The sequence below is a fragment of the Rhinoderma darwinii genome, chromosome 3 (genome assembly GCF_050947455.1).
Source record: "Rhinoderma darwinii isolate aRhiDar2 chromosome 3, aRhiDar2.hap1, whole genome shotgun sequence".
Lineage (NCBI taxonomy): Eukaryota > Metazoa > Chordata > Amphibia > Anura > Rhinodermatidae > Rhinoderma > Rhinoderma darwinii.
This window is the reverse complement of record NC_134689.1, coordinates 24,183,689-24,203,874: the sequence shown is the minus strand read 5'-3', so window position 1 is coordinate 24,203,874 and position 20,186 is coordinate 24,183,689. Positions and strand designations below refer to the sequence as shown.

Sequence of the window (20,186 nt, the reverse complement as noted above, 5' to 3'; positions counted from 1 at the left end):
CGATCAAGCTCTTTCCTTTGTTATAGGCCTCGCTGTATGTCCCGCCCATCTTGATGTGTCCTCAATTTCTGTAGGCTGCCCGGTATAGACTGTTGCGGTTCACGGAAATCGTTCTGGAATCTTATTAGCTAGCAAAGCCATCGGTCATCTGGTTACCCCGCCCACTGGATGTCTGGAGTCCAATAGGCTTTTGTAACTGTTGAGTCGCCTTTAGCGATTGGCTACACGGGATCAGTGGGTTAGGTTGTATCCTTAGTATATGTAGCCGGCAGCTGAGCACGCCGTTGCTTGTGCCGACACTGTGAGGTAAACCAAGGCTGTTCCGGAGCGCAGAGCCCGCCCCAAGCCGGACCTACAGCAGGTAAGAGCGGTCTCCGTTTCTATAAAAATCCCCCTGTCCATTATGGATAAGCGCGCTCTTTTGTCCTTGTCGCCCGAGTCGCAACCTCTTTCTCCTTGAGCGTCGCGCCGGGTGCCTGCGGCCTACGCCATTATCCCCGGCGCGCCTTGCGTTACGTACGCCTCGCATTACGTACTTCCCCCTGTGTACGCCGGGCATGTGCGACAGGCTGTGGCCGGTTCTCCATTCTGCCTTCTAGAACCTCCCGGGCTTTGTCTCGCAGACCTGACACTCGCGTCTTATTACCACGCGTCGTGTGAGCAATCGACGGCTTTATAGTTTACACCGGACTGGACCACTTAAATCTGTGTTTTTGTTTATAGGGGGTCCCGTAACTGTCGTGATATTAGGGGCGACAGGCGCCTTTATAAACACCCTCAGTATTACACACTATAGTAAGCTCGAAGCGGCTGATAACTGAATAATAAACCTAATAGGAAATGAAGATTTCTTCTATTGTGGCCCTTTTATTTGTGGTGTCATATAATGGGTTGCGGTCTTCTCACAATGTACTAGTCATCTAGTCCAGGGGGTCAGGTCAGCAACCTTCAGCACTCCAGCCGTTGTGAAACTACAATTCCCAGCATACCCTGCCAGCCAAAGGCTTTAGTATTCCAGCCAAGAGCTGTTCGAGCATCCTGGGAATTGTAGTTTTATAGCAGCTGAAGGTTCTTGACCCCTTGAGTAAACAAACCTCAATAATTTCATTTCCCATAATGACCTTGATGTCTGGGGTAGAGGGGGTTTATGTGGTGTCCCATTGGCCATCAGGGAATCACACGGTATAGATGCACATAATAGTCCTGTCTGGTTTTCCAGTCCCTGGTAGGGCTAGAGACCGAGGATATACCAGAGATGTTGGGGTTTGTGCTACAACTGGTGTCAGCCGGTGTCGGTGTTCCCCAATAAACTACTATGATTGGCTCCGCATCGGGTTGTTTTAATGGAGGAGGAGGGGGTTCACCTGGCACGTGGTCTTCGTTATCCTACACCTAAATTAAGGGCATTTTCCGAGATCTGAAGGAAAAACTTAAGTGATTCCCATCGTTCAACCTACAATATGACCATTTACTTTTTTGTTTTTACCAAAACGGTGCACGGCAGGGTTACATCCTCGTGCTGGTATTGCTGGGTGTTTCATAGCCATATCAAACGATTTCCCATGAGTCTCTGCTGTTATCAGAACGGTTATGTAGCTCCTCCCATGTTCTGCTCATCAGTCCGTAACCTTAGTAAATATCTTTACACCTGCACGCATTGGGGAGATTTATCAAAACTGGTGTAAAGGAAAAGTGGAGTAGTTGCCTATGCCAACCGATATTGGGCTTCTGCTTTCGTTTCCAAAGGACCTCTGCAAAGTGAAATCTGATTGGTTGCTGTGGACAACGCCTCCATTTTTCATTTGCACAAGGTTTGATAAATGTTCTATACGGTTCCCCGCCGCCGCTGCCGTTCAGCTCCTGGTGTCCTCACGCTGCCATGGTCTGTATACGTAGCAGAGACATTCACAGCCTTCTCTGCGTGATGGGTATACGGCACGCAGCAGTAAATTGCAAGTTTTAGAGACCGTATAAGTACTTTACATGAGGACCTAACCGCAGTGTCTGATAAAAGACTTATCTTTGAAAACCCTTTTTAAGAGGGAAGGAATTCCAGCCGCTTACAATCTATCCATGGGAAAGAAGTCCAACCGCTGGGGCGGTCACTAGAATGGAGTCTCCCATCCTTCCCCTCAGTATGTTTGGAGTGGTTGTCGAGCATGCACGGTTCATCTTCATACGACCTATGGGTTGAGTGCTGTTTATGTGATCCATCGTGTGCTCTTGCCTCTGCTGAGCGACCCACCGAACTAGGGTTGCACGGTGCATCATAATATCGATACTATTTCATTGCCGTGCACCCTCAAACGGTTCAATACGTTGTATTCATGTGTTTACATGATGTGATGTGGCCGGTGCTACACTAATCGGCAGTTCCGGCCCTGAAGACCGATAACACGTACTGTGCCCCCGTGTTCTGTCCTCAGCGCTGGCACCTCTGCTCATTAGTGCAGCGTCGGCCGCATCACATCATGCTAATCGCGCCGGCACACTCAGGAGCGGGGTAATTGCTGTATTACACAGCCGCAGCCCCTCTCTAAGGGCTTGTCCACACACAACTGAACTGCTGCAGAACATTTCTGTAGCAATTCCGTTGAAAGTATTAGACTTTCCGCTTTGGCAAAAACACACCATTTCCTGCGTTTTTTTTACGGCAGAAAATGGTGCGGAAAAACGCGACAATTCCGCAGTGTGTGGATGAGCCCTAACAGTGGAGATTAGAGGAACCTCTGATTTCTGCCGTTATTCCCTTGAATGCCGAGATCAAAGCTGATTAAATGGGAAAATAAAACAGGGGACCTGCCTTTGATCGTGTCGCGGGGTGACACGATCCCTGTGACGCGATTGAGGGACATACCTTATATGGCTGGACAGACAGCCCAGGGTCCATTGAAGGACCCCAGGGCTGCCTGGCCATATTTCCTGTTAGGGCTTTCTTAGGTATATCCTAACAACTGCCTGTGTATTAATACACATACTGATGTACTGGTATATAGATATACGCCAGTACATTGTTTTGTTTTTTGTTTTTTTTTAACTATAATTTTAAAATCTGTAAAAACAAAACAAAAACGCGCTGCGTATTTTACTAATTATTTATTGTAAAAAATGTCCCAATACATAAAATAATACACGCGTACTTGGTATCATCGCGACTGATATAACCTGCACAACGCTTCTATAGCTATCTATTTATGATTATCGGTGTGAACTGTAAGAGCGAAAATTAAAACTGCTCTTTTCTCTTTTTTTTTCTGCATTTTTGACAAAATAGAAATGTATATAAATTAAACGATCATGTAAATGTACCAAAAACTGCACCTTCATGAAGTACAACTCGTCCCACAAAAAATAATCCTACAACTATGTCAACCAAAAAATAAAATGGTTCTGGACGCTGGGATGCAGAGGGGAAATAAAGGGTTAACCCCAATGCCATCATGGGGGGGGGGGGGTCACTCATTAATGTGAGGCACGTGATGTTATACATTTTTAACTTCCATGTGCCTCACATTAATAGTCCTTAACCCCTTCATGTACTTCACACATTGAGCCAACGTTACCATTATGACTGGTACACGACGGGCTTAATTCTATTAATGTGAAGCACACAGAGGTTAAAAATGTATAACGCCAGGTGCCTCATTAGCAAATGGAAGGACGCTCTATTTTTTGTTTTGTTTTTTTCGCGATAATACGCAAAGTATCGATATTGAAGTCCAGTTTCTTATATTGTGACAACCCTGCACCAAAATACCGTTTGGTGCAAGCTGTATGCAAACTGTGGTTTATAAAGCGAGGGCTAAATGGAAACTCTGGTTGTGTCATGAAGATCGCAACGTCACAAGTAACGAATGTGGTTGTGACATGATAGTCGCAAATAATCTGAGTCTGCCGGATTTTTGTCACACACGAGCTTCATCTGTCAGACGCTCTAGTGAAGAGTGGCCCTCTTGGCGGATCAGTTACCATCCTCCCTACAGTGGCCATACTAAGACACTGTTCACACTGCTGTTTAGTGGCTTAGGCAGCATTTTCTTCACTTTAACCAATGAAACTGCAGAACCCATTTATAAGAAAGAGTAACTAAAAGTTTGACAATTTTCTGACATGTTAGAAGTTTTGGTGGGGGTCCGAGCACTGAAACCCCCACTAATCGCTAAAATGAAGCAGCTGAAGTGCTCGTGTGAGCGCTCAGCCGCTTAGTCTCTGTTCGGCTTTTTCAGGAAAGCCGATGTATCAGAGTACGGGCTCAATAGACTTTCTATGAGCCCGAACTCCGATGCATTGATTTCTGGAAAAAGCCGAACAGAGACAAAGCGGCTGAGCGCTCACACGAGCACTTCAGCTGCTTCATTTTAGCGATTGGTGGGGGTCTCGTTGCTCGGACCCCCACCAATCAAATCTTCTGACGTGTCACTATGACACGTCAGAAGTTTGTCAAACGTTTAGTTACCCTTTAATGTCGTCTATCTGGCGCCATTTGGAACCGGCAGATGATGAAAATGTGAACAGATCCTGAGAAGGGAAAAAAAGAAAACCTAATGGGTGAATTTGCAAACAGGATGCCCTAAAAAGTTAGGTTGTATGCCATCTTGTCTAATGTTCTGTACTCATGTCAGTGTAAACACCTGTATACAAGGCAGTCACACAGACCTTGGCTTAGGTGCCCATAGCGTGCTGTGGCAATCTGTCCCCTATGTTAACTCTTCCTGGTAATCGCTGCAATTGTAGTTTGAGGTGGTGGCTTTGTTTGGAGTGGAGATTTGTCTGGGACACAGTTGCCGGGCTCTCGTGTATGTGCTGAGATGATCCCATCTTCCTTATATTTCTTATATTCTACCCGGTAGTCCTGTGTACTATATATACACCTACTTTTGTGGTTTTCATTTGGGGTCCTGTTCTTGCACTTTGCTTGCTTGCCATGAATAGCGGAGCAGCTTCTAGTAACGCGAGTACAAGTTATTTCCAAGTGCCATAAATAGCTGCAAGTGAACATGAAGCTACAGCCGGAGCTGCGCATTGCTCTGTAGCCGGGTCACTCTTTCTTTCTTTTCTCTTCTGAAATGATTTAATGTTTTCACTCCCGAACGTCCTCAATTGTTGGCTACCAAAGTGGCTGCCGGTACTGTTCCTGTAAAGGGGGGGGGGGTCACCCTGCTTTCCCAGATTCCTGATCAACTTGTATAACCTAGCAAAGAGGTAATATCTGATGTTGAGGAGCTTTTTAAATGAGCCCTCCCATTAAGATTCCCTCTTTTTCCAATGATCATAAGTTATCACCTGTCCACAGGATAGGTGATCATTTTCTGATTGCTTGGGGACACACTGCTGGGACCACCACTGATCGAGAGAATGGGGTTCACAAACCCCCATTCCTCCTCAGTGTTCCACCCGAGTGCGCTGACTCGTCATACAAAGGCTATGGGAATGGCCGAGTACAGCGCTCAGCTCTATCCGTCATTCCCATAGACGTTGAATCAGATCGCTGCAGGACCAGCTACAGAAACCCCTGTCTTATCAGCTGCAACTGCAGCCCTTTATGATGTCCATATACTCTAATAGGCTATATATGGAGGGCTAGGGGTTTTCTTCATAACCCACTCCAGTATGGGTCTCCTCATTGAAAGATGTTCCTGTCATCTTGCATTGTTAATGTCGGGGTACAAGAATCCGGTTTCCCTTTTTACGTCTGTATTGTAATCTCCGCTTGTGGGTTTCATAACGTTTGCATTATATTAACTGTGTCTTTACCCGGGTGATGTGAATGCAAATGAACCTCATTGTTCTGTTTTGGCCACTTCTTAGTGGATGTTGAGGGATTGGTTGCTGGTCGGATCGTTTTCTGTTGAGCATCACTAGAAGTTATTCTGATCTGCCGCTCCCTGTGGTGTCGGACTATTCATCTTCTCTGGCATTGTTTCCCATATACTTGTATTATAAGCATTGCTTAGCAGCTGCTGGTTGTGGTGGTTAGGTGTACAAGGTGTGTATGTTAATAAAACTAGAGGAATGTCGCCTTCATTTACCAGGAGTATTACCTACACTGGGTTAAGAGGTGTCCGCTCTCCAGAGTGAGAACAGATGGCAAGTGCTATAGTAGCAGCAGGTGCAGCGTCAGAGCAGATTGGTACCCATGTCCTGCCCTCCAAAATGCACACGTTGCGTAAATACTGCGGATCTGCAGCAAATACAGTAGCAGCAAAGTGGGTGAGCTAAAACTAATCTCATTCACACGCTGCGTAAATACTGAGCAGAAAAAAAAGCTCAAATTGACCTGCAGTGCGGAATTTTATTCCGCCAGCGTGTCAATTGTATTTGCGTAAACGTTGCCTATTTGTTGTGAGTTTCCCCATTGATTTTCAATGGGGAGGTAAAACCTGCAACACATAGCAGTTGATGCGTTATTTGTGGCGGGTTTGCAACGATTCTGCTGCAAAAAAACGCAACTTGGGAAAAAATAAATCTCATACTTACCCAGAAGTCTGTGTTCCTCCCTCCAGCGCGGCCTCCTGGGATGACGTTTTATCCCATGTGACCGCTACAGCCAATCACAGGCTGCAGCGGTCTCTTGGAATGAAACGTCATCTTTCCACCGCGGACATTCCGGGTGAAAAACTGCACCACAGTTTGTTGTGGTTTTTCGCCCGCGATTCCCTGCAGCGCACCGGGCGGATGCGCTGCACGTTTTTACACAGCGTATCCGCCCCATGGGAACTTAGACTTCGGTGAGGAATTAACTTTCTGCTTGTGCCGATTTATGAAAAATATCTGTATAAAGGCGCTCAACCTTGAGCAAATCTTGAATACAAATGTATCTTCATCAAAGAAAATGACCATATGTTAAAAACAATTAAGAACACGTGGCAAATGGTCCCTAAAAGACAACATTTTTTGTGTGTATATGTGTGTGTGTATATATATATATATATATATATGTGTATGTATATATATGTGTGTGTATATATATATTATGCGCATGCGCGCGCACACACTGGGATATGTTACAGCCTTTCATTGAAGGCATACATCGAGTCCTCTTGACATGCATCTGACGGAAGACAAAAACATGATGTGAAAGGGCCCTGGGCTAGATTCACATGAACGTCCGCAAAAACACAGCGTTTTTCCTGCGTTGCAGCTCCGTATGCCATCAGTGTTTGTTCCGCGTGGCATGAGTTTTTGATGTCTGTGTTGGTTCACATTTTAAAAAAAAATAAATTTCTCTGCGTTTCTTTACCAACTGGTGCGTGAATCACGGCCAGCACACAGAAAACATCCATGTGCTGCCCGTGATTTTCACGCACCCATTGACTTCAATGGCTGCGCGGTGAGCAAAAACGCACCAAATTAGGACATGCAGTGTGAAAAACAACGCATATCTGTATAGCCCCATCAAATTTCATAGGTCCGTGTGGTGTCCGTTAAAAAAACGGGCAGCACACGGACGTGAAATACGCTAGTCTGAATCAGGGCTAAGTGTGTGCTGAATAAATATGGATGATATAATTACAGGATTAAAATGACCCTATGCCATTTATGTATGAAAAGCAGCTCTGGGTTCAGGATCCCGGTTGGCTGGAATTGTGAATAAATCTTGGGTTGAGTTCTTCAAGATGCTCGTCGTGGTCATGCATGGCCGGTGATGCCTCTGGGATTTATTGGCATCTTTCTTACTGAAGTAGTGGTCAGGGATTGTGTACATAAAGATCATCTAGATGGCAAAGAAGAAATCCTTCCTTTACATCTAGCGAAGAGTTTATCACTGGACCATAATCCTTCCTTATCAACTTTTTGTGTATGAAAGTAAATTTCGATACTGTATTGTCTTGTAATGATCTTTACTGTATTCTCCAGCAACTAATCTGTAGTCCTCGTCTGGTGATTTAGACTGCATAATGGTAGGGATGCACGGTGCATAGAAACTTTGATACTGTTTCGATACCGTGCACCCCCAAACGGTTCAATACTGTTATTTCATGTATTTCCATACTAAACTGTCGGGCCGCTAAGTATAGTAACACATGAATGTGTGAGAGCACTCCTCAGACCTGACAACGTGGCGGGCGCTCTACAGAACACCCCCCCTGTTCTGTCTTCAGTGCCGGGGCTCATTAGTGCAGCGCCGGCCGCATCACCTCATGCTGACCGCGCGCACTTGTTATCCGGAGCGGGGCAATGGCTGTATTACACAGCCGCAGCCCCGCTCTAACAGCGGAGATCAGAGAAACCTCTTATTTCTGCCGTTATTCCCCTGAATGCCGCATTCAAGGGGAAAATGAGAAGGCGGCGATGCCCCTTGGATCGCATCACTGGAATCCCTGTGACGCGATTGAGGGACATACCATATATGGGCAGACAATCCAGGGTCCATTGATGGGCTGTCTGACCATATTTCCTGTTCTTAGGGCATACTTGGGTATGACCTAACAACTGCCTGTGTCCCGTACACAGGCTAATGTACTGGTATATAGATATATACCGGTATATTACTATCAGCATATAGATATATGCCAGTACATTAAAGTTTAAAAATAAAGTAAAAACATAAAGTAATATTAACCTCTTAACGCTGAAGAACGGCTATATCCGTCCTCTGCAGCTGCTAGTTCGCGCAGAAGGACGTATATATCCGTCCTGTGATGGCGCGGGTACTGCCACTACCCACGCGATGAGCGGCAGGAGCACGGCTGTTATACACAGCCTGGCTCCTGCTGCAACTGCCGGAATCGAAGCGCGCTCCGATTCCGGCAGTTTAACCCATTAAATGCCGCTGTCAATAGTGACAGCGACATTTAATGTGTTTGACAGAGTGAGGGAGCACCCTCTGTCACCCCATCGGTGCCCCCGCAAAGAAATTGCGGGTCGCTGTCGGGTTTCCATGGCAGCCGGGGGCCTAACAAAGACCCCCAGGTCTGCCTTCAGCAAATGCCTGTTAGGAGATGCCGGAGGCATGACCTAACAGATTGCCTGTCAGTTTTTGGTATACTAAGCATACCAAAGCATTATATATGCGATCAGCAGATCGCATAGTGAAGTCCCGTGGTGGGACTAAAAAAAAAATTTAAATCAGTTAAGTAAAGTTTGTGGGAAAAAAAAATAGTCAAAATCAGATAAAACTACTTTTTTTTTTTTGCCCGAAAAGTGGTTTTATTTTGTCGCTTTCTCTGGAGATAGCTCCCCATTCTGCACTAGTTTGTCCCACAAAACGACGGACACCATGACTGAAACCCAACGGAACTCCTTAAAGTCAATAGCTTTCTTTGGTTTCTGTCATGTGACGGACTCATCGGCTCCAATTTTTCGTTCTGCTCCTATGACTGAGCAGAACAACGACAAACACAAACAGTCTTACTGTGCATAAAGAGACCTGTCAATCTGCGGAGTGGCCGAAGCTGGCGGCAGCTCATAAATACACTGGACCCCTCTCTAGCGGCGTTGCCTGGGCTCTGAATACTTTATATACTTTCCTCCGTGACGGCAGTATAATGTGACTGACCGGTACCTTTTTAAAGGATGTAACTTATAAACTTGGTCTAAACTTTAGTTTTATTTTCTTTGTTTTCAGATTTCAGTTGACCAAAGAAATGGTGATGGAGAAGCCAAGTCCCCTGCTTGTCGGGCGGGAGTTTGTGAGGCAGTATTATACCCTGCTTAACCAGGCACCTGACTTTCTGCACAGGTAAGATTTCTGAGCCAGTCTAAACACCCACAGCCTTCATATAGGTGATCTGCTAGGTTTTTTTTTTTTTGTATTGGCTTGGAATAATTGAATAAGTTGAGATGTGCCTGAACATTGGTAAATTGCATGTTGTATTTCATGGGCTTCGTTTTCTCTTTCCTCTTAGGTTCTATGGCAAAAGTTCTTCCTATGTTCATGGTGGTTTGGACAGCAGTGGAAAACCTGCGGATGCTGTATATGGACAAACTGTAAGTCGCCAGTCTATTGCACTCTGTTAGCTGCAAGCTAAAATAAGGCATAGAATATAATGTGTGTCTCCTCCTATAGGACATCCATAAGAAAGTAATGTCCTTGAATTTTAAGGATTGCCGAACAAAAATCCGACACGTTGATGCCCATGCCACTCTGAATGATGGGGTTGTGGTACAAGTTATGGGGGAGCTTTCCAACAACAAACAACCCATGCGGCGCTTCATGCAGACCTTTGTGCTGGCACCGGAGGTAGGCTATCGCTTCTTTGAAAGTTAATGTAATTGTGTGTATGTATAATTATTTTATATGTATATGTGCGATTCTGATATGTCACCATTTATTGGTATTCATATTTATACAAAATGCCTAAAATCGCTCTCCCAAATTTACTAAGGATGACAAACTAATTTGTAATATTTACTTTTCAGGGCTCTGTGGCAAATAAGTTTTATGTCCATAATGACATATTCCGTTACCAAGATGAAGTTTTTGGTGACTCTGACACAGAACCTCCCGAAGGTATGTATAATTGTTTCGTTTGATATGTTCAGTTAATGGGGTTTTCTCGCCATTACAGCCCTTTTTGGAAATGAAGCTGACCCTCCAACTAGTTGCTGCGAGTTTCAGCAGCCTGACCGACAACTAACAGCTGCTGCAGCTAACTATACATAGCACCTGCTGCAGGGAAAACGTGTGAGCCCAGGTCACATCTACAGCATTTTTGGTTTCAGTAGGCGCTGTACCATCAGGCCAATCGGTCTCCTAAACTGCACTTGCAATAGATGGGAAATTAGTATTCGTTTGGTATTTAATCATTCTCTTATTTTTTTTTTTTTATTTTTTTTTTAATAAAGAATCCGATGAGGAAGTAGATGAGCCAGAAGAAAGGCAGCAAACTCCAGAAGTAGTTGCCACAGATGACGGCGCGTACTATGATCAAACCAGCAAGTGAGTAGCATTCCTCTCCCTTCACTTTAACTGGTCATTTCTATTCTGAATTGTCATTTTAACTTTATCATTTTAGTAACAATGACTTGGATGAGCCACTGGAAGAGCAGATTGTAGAGCCTGAACCCGAGCCAGAACCTGAACCAGAGCAAGATCCCGAGCCTGAGGTGACTGAAGAAAAATGTGAACCAGTGTCTGAGGAACCGACTCCAGAAGAGGAAGAAGTGGTTGAAAAGAGCCCATCTCCTCTTCCTGCAGATCCCGCACCAGCAGTACAAGAAGACTCCAGGGTAACCCGGCTTAAAATCAACTTTAGCCGACAAAGCTGGTTTCATGTTATGCGAGAGCATTTCTAATGATGGTTTTCGTTTTTAGACGTTCTCGTGGGCATCTGTAACCAGCAAAAATCTTCCACCCAGTGGGGCTGTCCCGGTGTCCGGAATACCACCACATGTTGTCAAAGTTCAGCCATCACAGGTAACCAATATTTAGGTTTATATCTGACGGCTCCGCGTCTACCCCAGTCCCCTCGTACTATTATTATTATTAGTCAGCTAGAAATTGACTGAACTTTCCATAATGTATCAATTTATCGAATTAAAAATACAGTAAAGCCTCATTCACGCTTTTCTTGGGAAGACTAACGCATCTAGGTGTAAAATACTTGAAAATCTTATTGACACTTTGCAGCACGTTTTATAAAAACTGTTCTTGGTTTGACATGGTAGGCACTCACATTCGTATAGCGTTAAGGGAAGGACTTAAAATGTCACTTCAAGTAATTCCTCTATTTACACTGATCTAATATTTTCTTAGAGGGGTTTCTTAGTCACCATGGTGTTTACTAGGAGTACTGAGCAAGTTAAAGGGAACCTGTCACTATGTTTGGCGCTACTAAACCACCATCATGTCATTAGACTGCTGGTGTGTAGTTCTCTAAACATTACCAAAACTGCAGTTTTGGTAAAAGTTAGTTAAAAAAACAAAACAACAAAAAGTACAAATAAGTGAGCGAAGTCCGGGAGATTGGTTTAGCGGCATCATGTGCATTGCACACATGAAGCTTTGGATAGTACACTCCACCTGCGCGGTGAAGCGTGGTATACTGTCAACCGGCCTTCGTTCTGTCTGTCAGGGTGGCCACCGCATCCATGCAGAAAATAAATGTAGAGGTAGCTACGCACGTGTGCCTTTATCTCTGTTCACCTTGATGGGAGTGATGGAAACAGCTGAGCACGTTTGCTGGACATAGGTTCGGGTCCGTGTTTATGCCGTAAGTGTCTAAGGTGGGGAAAAGCCTTTAGGCCTAATGCGCACGACCGTGGTGAGTTTGCGATCTGCAAAACCACGGATCCGTTGTCTGTATTTGCGCATCATTTGTCTGCAAAAACACCTTTTGTAGTTCATCTGTGTGTCCTCAGTATTCACAGATCCACGAAAAAAGGAAGACCAGTTTGTCCTAAACACCTGAGTAGGTCACATGATCTGCAACTACAGACAGTAACATGACATGTCCTGAGTTTTTACGGCTCCACACGCGGATCCGCGAACATCATGGTCATGTGCATGGGGCCATATAAATGAATGGGTCCACGTGCTATTCGCATAATTGCGGATAGCACACAGGAAAAAAAAAACACTGTCGTGTGCATTCGGCCTTAGTAGGTAGGTTTTGATGCTTTCACAACAGCTTGCTATGGTGGTGCCCTCCTCAATAATGTATTAAATTGACCAAATTATACACTTAAGACCAATATTAAGTTATCCTGACCTGAAAATATTGATGTCCCTTTTTTTTTTCTTAGCCCCGGCCCGAAGTTAAATCTGAAAACCAGACCGCACAGAGACCACCACAAAGAGATCAAAGAGTAAGGGAACAGAGGACTACAACCGCTCCTCCACGAGGAGGGCCAAGACCTGGTGAGTATACACATTGGAAGCTGTTCTGCCATAGTCTGTTCCCAGCAATCCGATTGCAGTGGTTTCTATGCATTAGACCCAATGGGGCAAGTCACAGAAAGTGTCAGAAGAACGAGATTTTACAAAGGGATAGCGAGTCGTTTAATTTGATGCAACTCCTGGCATACTAGACAGCACACTTCTATTCCTTAAAGAGGCTTTGTCACTAGTTTGGTAATGCCCAATCTCCTAGCTAATCTGATAGGCGCTGTCACACTGATAATGCTATAGAAAATTTGTTCCCAAAACGTTTATTTAAGGAGAACCTTTCACCTGCCCATACATGTGCAGCATGTAATAGGCGGGGAACCCTGGAGTACTTTAAGAACTTTCTTATTCTCCTCCGTTATTTAGATATCGATGCCGTTATATTTAGCGCCCGATATTTAAATAACCCCCTGAACTAACAATGGGGCGTGTAATTGGCAAGTGCGCGTGCAAAATCGCTGTGACACTGTCCAATCCGCAATGGCCCTTGTCACACAAGAGCTGGAGAGAGTAGAGCTTGTGCGTGCGCAGCTCGGAGCTGTGCGAGCTAAAGATATCTTGAGATCAGTCTTGTCGTCCTTATCTGCCGAGAGCTGAAGAGTTAGGCTGGGTTCACACGACCTATTTTCAGGCGTAAACGAGGCGTATTATGCCTCGTTTTACGTCTGAAAATAGGGCTACAATACGTCGGCAAACATCTGCCCATTCATTTGAATGGGTTTGCCGACGTACTGTGCAGACGACCTGTAATTTACGCGTCGTCGTTTGACAGCTGTCAAACGACGACGCGTAAATGGACTGCCTCGGCACAGAAGTGCAGGACACTTCTTTGCAACGTAATTTGAGCCGTTCTTCATTGAACTCAATGAAGAGCAGCTAAAGATTACGAGCGTCAGACGCCTCGTATATTACGTGGAGGAGCATTTACGACTGAAACGACGCAGCTGTTTCCTTCTGAAAACAGTCTGTCATTTCAGCCGTAAATGACAGCTAGCGTGTGCACAAACCCTGAGAGTGCGCGCTCGCACAGCCCTGAGCTGCTTGCGCACAGGTTCATACACGGTCTGTAGCTGATTGGACAGTGTCACGGTGATGTTACACGCCCTCTTGCCCATTCAGGGGGTTATTTTAAATATTGGGTGCCAAATATGACGACACTAATATCTAAATAATTGAGAGAGATCGAAAATAAATTTATAGAGCGACCGGGTTTGTACAGCCCTGCCTATTACATGCTGCCATCAGCTGCACATGTCTAGGCAGGTGAAAAGTTCTCTAAGTTGTGAGCTTTTTTCCTAAATATGCAAATGAGGCCATACCAGACCAGTGGGTGTCAACACCAGTGATTCTCCTGAGGTGGAGCTACGTCACAGCCTCTGATGCCGTCCTATCAACATAAAGCTGCTACACACAGTGTAAGAGACTGAGGCTGGAAGGAAGGGGATCACGTAAAACAGCCATATCTCCGGCTGTGGACCACCTAGAACAGCCGGAGATTCTTATCTTTCATATGGCACCAGTTCTAGCTGTGGAAAAAACACGGAGATATCACCAGTTGGGAATGGAATCTGTATACTATATGATCACCCTGTGTTGCTGGGCAGGGAAGAGGCGCACTGTATGTGGCTGATTGGACACTCATACAGAAAACCTTACACCTCTCAGAGTGAAAAGAAAGCGTTACCTCCCATTTGGCAAGTATAGCCAAATTAGCATATTTAGAAAAACGTACATAACTTTGCAAATCAAAGGTTTTTGAAAAAAAACAACACTAGTTATCAGCATCATAGCGCCTATTAGATTAGCTAGGAGATCGGGAATTCATTCCAAAGGTGTACATAGCCTTTAAAAGAGGATCTGTCACTAGTTTATTAAGTCGCTGTTTTATTTAAAAAAAATAAATAAATCTATGTTCGTGGGCAACTTTGTAATTCTTTAAAAAATATTTTTACTTTTTGAGATACAACTGCTTTGTATACTGTATACAGAGCAGCTGTATCTTGCGCTGAGACCTGAATTTGTCAGTTCAGCGGGACTAAAGGGTTGAGTGACGGCGGGTCCTGCGTTTTCTCTTTACACGCTGGAGCCACCTGTTATCGATCACATCTTAGTCATGATAAATGTGATCTGTGACCGCTCAGTCCTTTGTGTCAGAGACACGCAGGACCTGCCGTCACTGACCCGGACAGTCCCACTGACTGTCTCCGCACCCGATATTTCTGCTCGGTATACAGCATACAAAGCAGATGTATTTGATAAAGTTTAAAATATATTTTAATAAAACGTAATTACAAAGTTGCACCAAACACACTGTTACGTTTTGTCAAAATTTTCCAAAGGCGTACATAGACTCTAAGCCTCATGGCCGGACACTAATCTTCTTTGCCAAATATGGTTCTCAACAGAGGCAATTTTTTCTGCACTTTGCATCTATTTTCTAATCTTGTGCATGTTGCGGTACATGATAAAAAATGTCACAAACATCTGCACCATTTAGTAACGCACATTAGTTCTAATCTTGTGTTGCTGGTGCAGTAGGTCACTCATTTTTTTGTTTTGTCCTCTCCGTAACATTGTGGCAAGGTTGACTGTTGGGCTAAGGCTTTGTTCGCACCACCTTTAGACTGTACACAAACGTTCATCAAATGCACTCCTTTTCGTAGGTTTCTAATTTAGTGACAAACTTCTGAAATGTGAAGTTTCTATTCCCAACTACTCACAGCTCGTGGTGTAGAGAAAGTGCGGTCATTTTAGCCAGTGTGACCGTTAAAGCCGCCCTCCCATGAGCATTTTTATTGCTCTGCTCGTTTGTAATGGGCATCTTGTACATGTATATGCTATTTATTTGCTCACCGAGCGTCTAGTTTTCAAAAAAAAACAAAAAAAAACTCCTTTCGTCTCTCCTGTGCGGTCACGTGATCTCTAATCTGACTGTCCGATTCACACGGCAACTTGTGTGGATCGGAAGCCCGTTTCTCTAAGTCTGAGACACACACCTTCTGAGTCTCATAGACTTGCATAGAGAAACTGGCTTACAGTCCACACAAGACGCTGTGTGACTCGGCCGGTCAGATTAGAGATCAGGTGACTGAACGGAGAAGGCGTTTTGAAAACTAGACGCTCGGTGAGAAAATAAATGGCCTATACAAGATGCCCATTACAGACCGGCAAAGCAATAAAAAATGTCATAGTGCTTCTTTAATGGAATTGATTGTATGTGGTCACCGATTTATCAAAGTAGTCATAAAGTTGTCACAATGTTTATCTATAAATTATCCGAGATTCGCTCAGACATTGACTAAAATGATGCTACTTTGATAAATGTGGGTCTGCGTGTTTAGCTGCAGTTATTTATATTTATCTGAATCCTCTACCAATATCCAAATATCTCGTCTTTTGCAGTTTAACATGTCATAACTGTATATGGTTTGTTTTTAAATAAAATGTTTCCCTTTTCAGTGAGAGAAGGTGAACAAGGAGAATTAGAAACCAGACGCATCAACCGGTATCCTGATAGCCATCAGTTGTTTGTAGGCAATCTGCCGCATGATGTAGACAAGAACGAGCTCAAGGACTTCTTCCAGAGTAAGACTGTGTAACCTCTCCATGCATCTAACAATCTCTAGTGGTGGCTTCATTTATAAGCACTGGTGTGAACATTTTACTTGTCATTTTTTCTAGCTTATGGCAATGTGGTTGAGCTACGTATAAACAGTGGTGGAAAGCTTCCCAACTTTGGCTTTGTGGTGTTTGATGATGCAGAACCAGTGCAGAAAATCCTTGGCAGCCGAGTAAGTACTTTTTGATTTTTCTTTGGTGAGGTTTGCCTAAAGCTTTACATATATACCAGAAAGAAAAAGCAATTGGATGGGACCCGTAATGTGACTGTCCCCTGATGGCAGACTAAGTGGGGCAAGGATTGGTGACTAGTCTTAATCTTCTGTATCGAATGAACACACATGCTTAGCTAATTATGAATGTTTGTGGGGGAGTCTAGGGGTGAAGCGGTTAGTTGAATGAGTGTTCAATCGGCAGCTATCTTGTATGTTTAGTCAGCTAAAGACTTTAGGGGTATTCCAGCCTCTAGCCTTTTTCACCTATCCTCTGGATAGGTGAAAAGTCCTAGATTGGTGTGGGTCCAATTACTGGAACCCAAAACGATTGCTAGAGCGGGCACCCAGTCATGGTTCCAGCCACAAAACGGCAGCTAGGAGGACTTTGAATTCAGCTGAGTCTGGGCATGCACGGTGCCACTTCATTCAAAGTCTATATGACTGACGGCAACAGCATTCGGACCCCCGACCGATCTAGCGTTTTTCACCTATACAATAGATAGGTTCGAAAAAAATGCTGGAGGCTGGAATACCCCTTTAGGGTAGGAACACACACTGCGTTAATCTGCGCAGCGTATCCGCCCTGAACATCACAGGGAATACCATCCGGAAAATGGCACCACATTGTGATATGTTTTTCCAGCGGAATTTCTGCTGCGAAGGGGCGCCGGAAAAAAAAAACAAAAAAACTTTCATACTTGCCCCCTCCCTCTTCTCGGCACGTAGTCTGGCCTCCTAGAGTGACGTTGCAAGCCATGTGACGCTGCGGCGCTCACCTGGCCTGCCACATCATCCAGGGAGGCCTGACTGGAGAAGTAGCAGGGTACTCTGGGCAAGTATAACTTTTTTTTTTTTTTTTTTTTTGCAGCACATCGCTGTGATTCTGCAGCAAATATTGCAACACACTGCTTTGTTGCGGGTTTAAGCACCCCATTGAATTCAATGGGTAAACCCGCAACAGAAGAGCTGCGTAGCCACAGAATTAATTGTCATGCTGCGGTTGAAGTAACCGCATCGCAGATCAATTTATGTGCGTTTTTTTTAGGCGGATGTTCACCGCAGTGTGGGAACGAGATTTGTTGAAATCTCACCCACACTGCTGCTACTGTAATACGCTTTCTATTTTCTGCAATTAATCCGTTGCAGAAAATCTGCAGTGTTTACGCCGTGTGTGTTCCTACCCTTAAGGCTTTGCTACTATAAAACCACCAGGACCAAATTTTTTTCACAAATTTAATTTGGTAATGTTGTTCTTCACACAGCCAATCATGTTTCGTGGAGATGTCCGCCTAAATGTGGAAGAGAAGAAAACCCGTGCAGCTAGAGAGGGTGACCGTCGTGGCGAGAGGCCCCGTGGTCCTGGAGGTCCACGTGGAGGCCTTGGAGGAGGGCTGAGAGGACCACCACGTGGTGCAATGTCACAGAAGCCTGGTTTCGGGGCTGGAAGAGGTGTTCAAGGTCCACGCCAGTGATTTTGTTTTTATTTGTTTCTCTGAGTGGCTTCTAACATCAAATTGGGTACAGCCCTCTTCTGTCCTGCAGCCTTCTGAAACTTGGGTCTTGGATGTCTTGGCATATTGTCCCAACGTGACGGACTGCCTCACTTCACCTGTCCCATCCCAAATGTGTTGCAATTTTACATTTTTTTTTTTTTTTTTTTTTTTTAAATTCAATTTTATTTTTCCCACTCTTCTCGATCCACTTCCCAGAATCCAGCATTTGTTGGACAATTTCTTTTTAGGGGATAAAAGGACTAAAGAAAAATTAATCCTAATCCTGTTTTCAGGAGTCAGATACAATGGAACATTACCTGATATTGGGCAAATCCACCAGTGATTGTGAATGCTGGTATAGCATCTGGGTTTCTGACTGATGGAAAATTTGACACTTTACTCAATGCCCTTTGTAGAAAGGCAAACCCTTGGCACAGTATTCAGGAGTTGAGAGTAGTATATATATATATCCTTTGAAGCTGGGAGAAGTGATGAAGACACAAGTGGCTTAGAGCAGCTGCTTACACTCTCCAGCCATGCTGTTTTACTTCGTAAGAATAAAGGGTGATCATTGGAATTTCTATACTAACTTTTTTTTTTATATACGCGCCATCATGGAATTGAAAAATAATTCTGTAAACTACTGTTTTACCATCCAAATTTTGGGATCGGTTTTAAATGTCTAGCTACTTGACTTTAAAACACAATGAATTTGTGAATTTTTTGATAGGGTTTTATTTTTATTTTTTTCCTCATGGTTTTTAGTTTGTATTTGTAAAAAACAAAAATTTCAAAAAGAGCAAAATTGTTGTGCCTTCTATTTATCTCTCATTCCAGTCTGAGCAAGTTATTAAAAAATAAAATGCATAAAAAATGAAGCTTGTGTTCAGAATCCCAACACTCTGTACATCTGTGGTTTTTATATGGGCCATACTACTGAAATCTGAAACCAGCTTTAGGCCTCATTTGCACGAGCGTAATATACGCGCGTGCTTTTCACGCGTGTCGTACGCACCTATATTACTCTATGGGGCAGTGCAGACAATGCGTGAATTTTGCGCAGCGCGAGTGCGTTGCGTAAAACTCACGACATGTTCTATAATCGTGCGGTTTTCGCGCATCACGCACCCATTGAAGTCAATGGGTGCGTAAAAACCACGCATGCCGCACGGAAGCACTTCCGTGCGAACTGCGTGATTCGTGCTAGTGCTGTCAAACTGAATGTAAACAAAAAAGCACCACGTGCTTTTCTGTTTACAAACATCCGAACCGAGTGTCTTAGAGATGAGCGAACCGAACTTCACCGGGTTCGGCCGAACTCGTTTTGACTAAAAACCCGGCAGGAGACAGTCACTGTCCAGGGTGCTGAAAGAGTTAAACTGGTTCAGCACCCTGGACAGTGACTTCCGATCCCAATATACGTGAACGTGTAAAAAAAAAAAAAGTTCTGACTTACCGATAACTCCCGGCTTCTTCCTCCAGTCTGACCTCCCGGGATGACAATTCAGTCCAAGTGACAGCTGCAGCCAATCACAAGCCAAGCACAGGCTGCAGCGGTCACATGGACTGCCGCTTCATCCAGGGAGGTGGGGCCAGATGTCAAGAGAGGCGCGTCACCAAGGCAACGGCCGGGAAGTTCTCGGTAAGTACGAACTTTTTTTTTTTTTTTTTTAAACAGGTTACTCGATATTGTGATCGGAATTCACTGTCGAGGGTGCTGAAAGAGTTACTGCCGATCAGTTAACTCTTTCAGCACCCTGGACAGTGACTGACGTCGACTAGCCTCATCTCTATGGTGGCGGCTGCGCGAAAATCACGCAGCCGCGCATCATACACTGATGACACAGAGCTGTCAAGTGCTTTTTGCGCACGCAAAACGCTGCGTTTTTTTGCGCACGCAAAACGCTGCGTTTTTTTGCGCACGCAAAACGCGTTTTTTGCGTGCGCAAAACGCACACGCTCGTGTAAATCAGGCCTTAACGTGAACACCCACCTTAACACCATGTCCTTTTTAGGTAAAATTCTTCTCTG

At 44.5% G+C, this 20,186-nt stretch overlaps 1 protein-coding gene across 2 annotated transcripts in view; it reads left to right on the top strand.

Annotated features, from left to right (window-relative positions):
• Nucleotides 1-19,033, top strand: part of G3BP1 (G3BP stress granule assembly factor 1) — a 35,513-nt gene extending 16,480 nt beyond the window's left edge. Inside the window, exons 1-12 of one of the 2 annotated variants that reach the window (XM_075856135.1) lie at nucleotides 234-361; nucleotides 9,569-9,682; nucleotides 9,849-9,930; nucleotides 10,010-10,183; nucleotides 10,363-10,453; nucleotides 10,789-10,882; nucleotides 10,959-11,172; nucleotides 11,258-11,359; nucleotides 12,688-12,802; nucleotides 16,289-16,414; nucleotides 16,511-16,620; nucleotides 17,925-19,033. In XM_075856135.1, coding sequence (XP_075712250.1) covers nucleotides 9,588-9,682; nucleotides 9,849-9,930; nucleotides 10,010-10,183; nucleotides 10,363-10,453; nucleotides 10,789-10,882; nucleotides 10,959-11,172; nucleotides 11,258-11,359; nucleotides 12,688-12,802; nucleotides 16,289-16,414; nucleotides 16,511-16,620; nucleotides 17,925-18,134 — 1,413 coding nt within the window. In that variant the 5' untranslated portion in view covers nucleotides 234-361; nucleotides 9,569-9,587 and the 3' untranslated portion in view covers nucleotides 18,135-19,033. Of the gene's footprint in view, nucleotides 1-233; nucleotides 362-9,568; nucleotides 9,683-9,848; nucleotides 9,931-10,009; nucleotides 10,184-10,362; nucleotides 10,454-10,788; nucleotides 10,883-10,958; nucleotides 11,173-11,257; nucleotides 11,360-12,687; nucleotides 12,803-16,288; nucleotides 16,415-16,510; nucleotides 16,621-17,924 lie in introns of those variants that run through there. The other variant, XM_075856134.1, reaches the window with a different exon arrangement.
• The last annotated feature ends 1,153 nt before the right edge of the window (nucleotides 19,034-20,186 follow it).